Here is a 5,563-nt window from a genome sequence, read left to right as displayed (position 1 = left end):
CACGTAGAACTCCTCCTGCCCGCCCTCTGCGAGGACACACGCGGGTCACCGCACCGCCCGCGCCCCGGCCCTGGCTCCGGCCACCCGTCCCCTCTGCTCACCCGGATCCGGGACGGGCAGCAGCATCTTCTGGAACCCAATGGCCTCAAAAAATTCCTGGGTCCCTTCCAGACAGGTGATGCGCTCCTGGGGGTCGGGAGGGGCCGGTCACACCGGCGAACAGGCCGGGCTGTTCCTCCTCCCGCTTGGGTCTTGGAGACCCGCTCTCGCCGAGTTGCCCGGGCTGGCCTCACACTCCCTCTGCCACCATGCCCGGCCCCAAACACGCGTTCTGAGAGGCACAGAGGGTGCATGCTGCAGAGGAGGGCGCCTCGGCTGCACCCCCAACTCCAAGGAGCAAGTCTGTGTCTGCATGAAACGCCCCCGCCCCCAGTCGGAGGTGGGTCACTGGCCGAGGAGGACGAGCCCCCCAGAACCTGCACTCGGCCTGCAGCGCTCAGGTCGGGTGTGGCCCACCTGGAACACCTTGTTCTGCAGCTTGATCCTCTGGTACTTCTCCTCCTGCGGGTGCAGGTGGATGTTGTCCAGGTACCTGGGGAGGACAGCACAGGGCACAGCCCCACTCGTGCCTGGGCTTCTGATCCTACCCTTGGAGTTAAAAGTCACCCTGTGGATGCCCCACGGAACAGATGTCCCCACCGGGGTCCCCCAGTAGTCCTCCCTGCCCTATGGACAGAGCCAGATGTCACCTGGGGGCTGGTGAGCAGCTGGCAGGTCCAGGCCCACCTGACCGCTCACCAGACCCTGCCCCATTCATATGGCCCTGCATGCCCCACAAGGGCGGCCCCAATTCCTCAGAGCCTCTGTCTCACCAACAGGTAAACTGAGGCCCAACCCCTCCCCAGGGCTCGCTCACTTGGCGATAGTATCCACGGCGAGCTTCACCTTGTCCCGGTCTCTGTTGAACGTGTGTATCTTCATGATGGAGGCAGCCACAGGGTCAGTGGAGAAATGCTGGGGAGGGAGGCAGACTGAGGCCCCAGGCTACACAGCTGCCTGGGGACAGGGGTGCTGACCACAACCATGCTGGTGGTGCTTTGGGGCGGGGCAGTGTTCAAGGGAAGCCTGTGGGGACCCAGCCCTGCTTCCCAGCTGCTCACCCCTCTGGTGACCAAACAGGAAAGGGGACAAGGCTGGAGCTGGGGCCTGCCTAGCATACATAGGCCTTGGGTTCGATCCCCAGCACCGGCAGAAAGAAACAAGTTTGCCTTGGCTGACTCTGGGGGCCGATGTGGCCAGAGCTCTGGCTTCAGGACCACGGTAACTCCAGCCCTGAGCCCTAGAGGCCTGGGCAACCACACCTGTCACCATCACGCAGCCTACCAGGCCACGCTCTCGGCTGTGGGATCACGGTACACAGAGGTGGCAAGTCCCTCAAACAGCACAGCAAGTCCCGCACAGCAGGCCGGTGGCACAGGGAATATACATGGGTCTGTGGCCCCTGACGTCTGGACAGAACTGGGGATGGCCCATTTCTGGGCCTAACTGCTCCCCTGGAGGAGAGGCAGTCGCAGCTAGAACCCTGGAAGCCCCAGATGTCAGCAGGAACCCAAGGACAGGGCACCCGGGCTATACCACGCTCTCCCCTGCAGCCCACAGGCCAGCCGTGGCAGTGACCCAGGCTGGATGACAAAGAGGAGGGCAGCGGCTTGTGGGGATCACAGCTGGCTAGTGACGAAGGTCACACTTCATGTCTCTCAGCAGCACAGGTGCTTCTGCTGAGTAAAACTGAACAGGTCTTGGGAGGAGGCAGCTCCACACCTTGTACTGTACGTGGGGATTCATCCTAGCTCGGCTCAAGCTTCCAAACATTCAAACAGGCAAAATAACAGAACACAAAGCAAAGGCGATGTTAGGAAAAGCATGGAAGAGTCACTTTAGTGTGAGTGTAGCAAACGCTTTCCTCAGTAGGACCCAGAAGGCCCTGTAGCTCCTGGGGTCTGGGGGCAGCATGGGCTCCAGGGGCGAGCACTCACCAACAGAATGGCCTCTTTGATGTGGGCGTCCCGCTGGTCCCTCCGCAGGGTGGCCCCTGTGAGTGGGCAGGTGAAGTATACGCCAGACACTGGCGGCTGGGTGGAATCTTCCTCTTTGGGCCCAGAAACCTGCAGGCAGAAGTATCTTTGCCTGGACTGTGGTCAGAGCTCTCCCGAGCCACAGTGTAGAGCACACCCCTTAGGGTAGACACTGGCCCCAGTGCTGTCCCTTGTACTCGTTAGCCAGGGTCACCCTGGCCAAGCTGCTGAAGCCCTTCCTCGTTTCACTGTTCACAAGTGAGGTTAATGAACAGGCTTTTTTTTTTTTTTTTTGGCATGGAAATCGAACTCAGGTCCTTGTGCTTGTGAGCAGGCAGTGGAACCACTGAGCTAAATCCCTGGCCCCTGAAGGCCTTCCTCTAAGGGCTTCTTGGTGTCCTGGTCTGTAAAACATCCCTGCCTTCCCTGCGGCCTCATAATTCGGCAAGGGGGAAGAGAAACCCCCAGCAGCTCCACATCCTGCACAATCCCGATCTTGCCCTGTGCCTCAAGTTCTAGACTGTGTCCCGGTCTTGCCAAGGTATGTGACTGAGGGCAGCCAGCTCATCCCTCTGAACCTGAAATGTAGGAGTAGCGCCCCCACCGGCCTCCGGGGACACAGGAAGGAACCTGAGCTAACCTGGCTGGTGTAGCTTCCTCCGCTCCCTACAGTCCTAATAACACAGTGCAGCCCAACCAGTCTCTGCCCTTCAATGGGGCTCGCAACCATGCTGGAGCCTCCCCCGGGGGGAGACAGTGAGGACCCCTACTCCGCACACAGCCCTCCCACACATCCTGTCGTCTGCAGGGTGCCACTGGCAGCTGCTTTACCATGTTGGTCCCTGGGGCCGCCGGGCTGCTGCTAATAGTCGCTTCCACTTGAAGTTCTTTCCTCACTGAAAAGAGCACAGAAATGGGATGGGATGAAGGCCCCTGTCCTGTCCCCAGGGCCCTTAGTCCCTGGCCGGGCCGGTGACCCAGGCAGCCCACTCCCTGGCCCATGCTCCTAGGGGCCAGGGGCCACTTCCTCCCACGAGCTTTGCCTGTGTCTGTCCCTCACTGTCCTCCTCCAAGGTCCAGCACACCCCTCCTCAAGAATTGTCCCTGTCACCTTTCCCCAATGTCAGACACACTGCTGCCCACACGACTGCACATCCTCCATGGACCTCCCACAGCTGTGAATGAAACTGCCCTCGAGATGCTCGTCAAGTTCCCGTTTCCACCCAAGCACCAGGTCCCACACTCTGGCCTAAGGGTGGCCAACACTCACCCTGGTTCCGGATGAAGTCCTGCGATGTGGGACCTCGGGCCCTAGTCTGCTTCTGCTCCAGCCTGGCCAAGGCGGCAGCAGCCGCCATCTGTGCCTCATCGGTGGGTCCCTGGCGGGGCTGCTGGGAGGCTGGCTGGCGCGCCTTTTCCTTGGGGGCCTTCTCCCTGGACAGAGACTGGCAGTGAGCCTCCTCCTGAGGCAGCCAGTGTGGGACAGCATTTGCTCCTCCCAGCTCTGGCCACCTGCCCCATCAGACACACATCCCTAACAAAAACAAAAAAAAAAAGGACACACATGTCCCAGGAAATGGACCTGGCTTTCCTGCACTGATACAGGCAGAGAGGCCATGGGGGCAGGAGAAGGTGACTCTGACCCTTTGGACAAGTCTTGCCCCAGCCAAGCCTCTGCATCCCGATCTATATAAAGGCCTACAACAGCCAGGCACAACAGCACGTGCCTGTCATCCCAGCACTCTGGGAAGCTAAATGCAGGAGGGTCACAAGTTCCAGCCTAGTGCAGGCAGCTTAACAACTTAGACCGGGTCATAAGATATCAAGTATGTAGCTGGGAATTTAGCTCAGTGGTGCCACCGCCTGCCTTGCAAACACAAGGTCCTGGGTTCAATCCCTGGTACAAAAAAAAAAAAAAAAAAAAATCAAGTACATGTGCCCCATGCACTCTCAGGGCACTCAGGAACCAGCTCTGCACAATCCTGTGGGGGTTCACAGCCATAAAGGCACTGTGCCCTGTCACCACACCCAGAAACCTCCATGGCCTAGCACTTCGGCCCGTACTTGGCCCCAGGCTGTGATGTGACACAGCTTTCTTCTCCTGTCTGCCCAGAGGGTAGGCAGTGTCAGCCAGCTGCAGGGTCCTCTCCTGCCATCCCTGGCTCTTCCGCCTCCCCCTCCTCATCCCTGGGTCCCCTCCCGGACGCAGCAGCTCTACCATCTCTGCACTAGGGTGCACCTGAGCTCTGAGCTGAGCACTCTATCTCTGAACTCCACTCAGATGCAAGGCAACAACGTGCCTTCCCCAGCCTGCCTCCCAACTGTCCTCCCAGGAATAGGACCTCTGGGTGGGGAAGGTGATTCCTTGAGACAGAGTGTTCCACGACAGCTCACCGGACCTGACAGGGACTCTCCTGCCCTGGACAGCCAGAGGGTCCTCCTGAGACCCTGGCTAAGACCTGTCTTTCTACACAGCCCCCTCCCATGGCATGCATGGCAAAACCCCAGCCTCCTTCCCTCTCGCTACACTGGGCTCCCCGCTGTCCTGCCACATGCCAGTCCAGCAGGTCCCCACTGCAGTCTGTTTTTTGGGGGGGAGTTGACACAGGGTCTCACTATGTAGTGGAGACTGGCCTAGAACTCACTATGTATCTCAGGCTGGTCTCGAACTCAGAGCGATCCTCCTGCCTCAGCCTCCCGAGTGCTGGGATTACAGGCGTGTGCCACCACGCCCGGCTCCCACTGCAGTCTTTATTCACCCAGTGTTTTCTGCCCAAGATGTGCCACCTGGAGTTCTGGTAGGGGTAGGGGCTGGGCTGCTGCAGACATGAGGGGGACTGACCGATGTTCACAGCCAAACCTCGCCACATGCCACCTTCTCAGAGGGGCGTCCTGGACCACCCCCCAGAGAAGCCACCTTCACCAGCCTTCGGGCTCAGTCACCGAAGCCTGACAGGCACCTGCCCCATTTGCACCTAGGCTCCGTGGGGATCTCAAACGCTGCCCTCACACACCAAGCCCCCGCCTCTCTGCCTCTCCCAGATCTACATAGCCTTCAAACTGTACCCTACCCCTGGAACTCCTTAAGCGACCTCATCTCTCCCAGATCCTTTCCGGTCTTCCCAAGTGCGCCAGCGCCAAAGCCCAGGAGCCCTATTTCTGGAGACGCTAAACCTCACGTGAGACCCCATGGCCACTGGGGTACCTGCCCCAAACCTCTGGTCACCCAGAATCTCCAGGACCATCTGGGCCCACTCTTCGCCCGGAGGCTCTCTCACCATCAGATTCTTCCTCCAAGGGGTCCTACTACTCCCAACTACCCGCACCTCTACCATCCTCTTCTTGCCCACGCCCCGCCCCACTTCGCCCCGGGCCCTGGCGTCTCCCCTCCGCTCACTCCCGCGTCCCACCCCTCCCGGCCGGCTGCACAGCTCCCCACTCCCCGACTCCCACGCTGCTCCCCTCTGCTCCTACCCCACAGTGGATCT

General features: G+C 60.1%; 1 protein-coding gene across 1 annotated transcript in view; it reads right to left on the bottom strand.

Moving 5' to 3' along the window:
• Ubxn6 (UBX domain protein 6) overlaps positions 1-3,565 on the bottom strand; it is a 5,023-nt gene extending 1,458 nt beyond the window's left edge. Inside the window, exons 1-7 of the mRNA XM_033759610.1 lie at positions 3,346-3,565; positions 2,907-2,971; positions 2,037-2,165; positions 917-1,014; positions 517-592; positions 102-186; positions 4-26 (exon numbers count right to left, since the gene is read on the bottom strand). Coding sequence (XP_033615501.1) covers positions 4-26; positions 102-186; positions 517-592; positions 917-1,014; positions 2,037-2,165; positions 2,907-2,971; positions 3,346-3,433 — 564 coding nt within the window. The 5' untranslated portion in view covers positions 3,434-3,565. The remainder of the gene's footprint in view (positions 1-3; positions 27-101; positions 187-516; positions 593-916; positions 1,015-2,036; positions 2,166-2,906; positions 2,972-3,345) is intronic.
• Between the last annotated feature and the right edge of the window lie 1,998 nt (positions 3,566-5,563).

The sequence above is a fragment of the Fukomys damarensis genome, unplaced genomic scaffold, assembly GCF_012274545.1.
Source record: "Fukomys damarensis isolate Sample0158 unplaced genomic scaffold, DMR_v1.0_HiC HiC_scaffold_37, whole genome shotgun sequence".
Lineage (NCBI taxonomy): Eukaryota > Metazoa > Chordata > Mammalia > Rodentia > Bathyergidae > Fukomys > Fukomys damarensis.
This window is presented reverse-complemented; position numbering and strand designations above follow the sequence as displayed.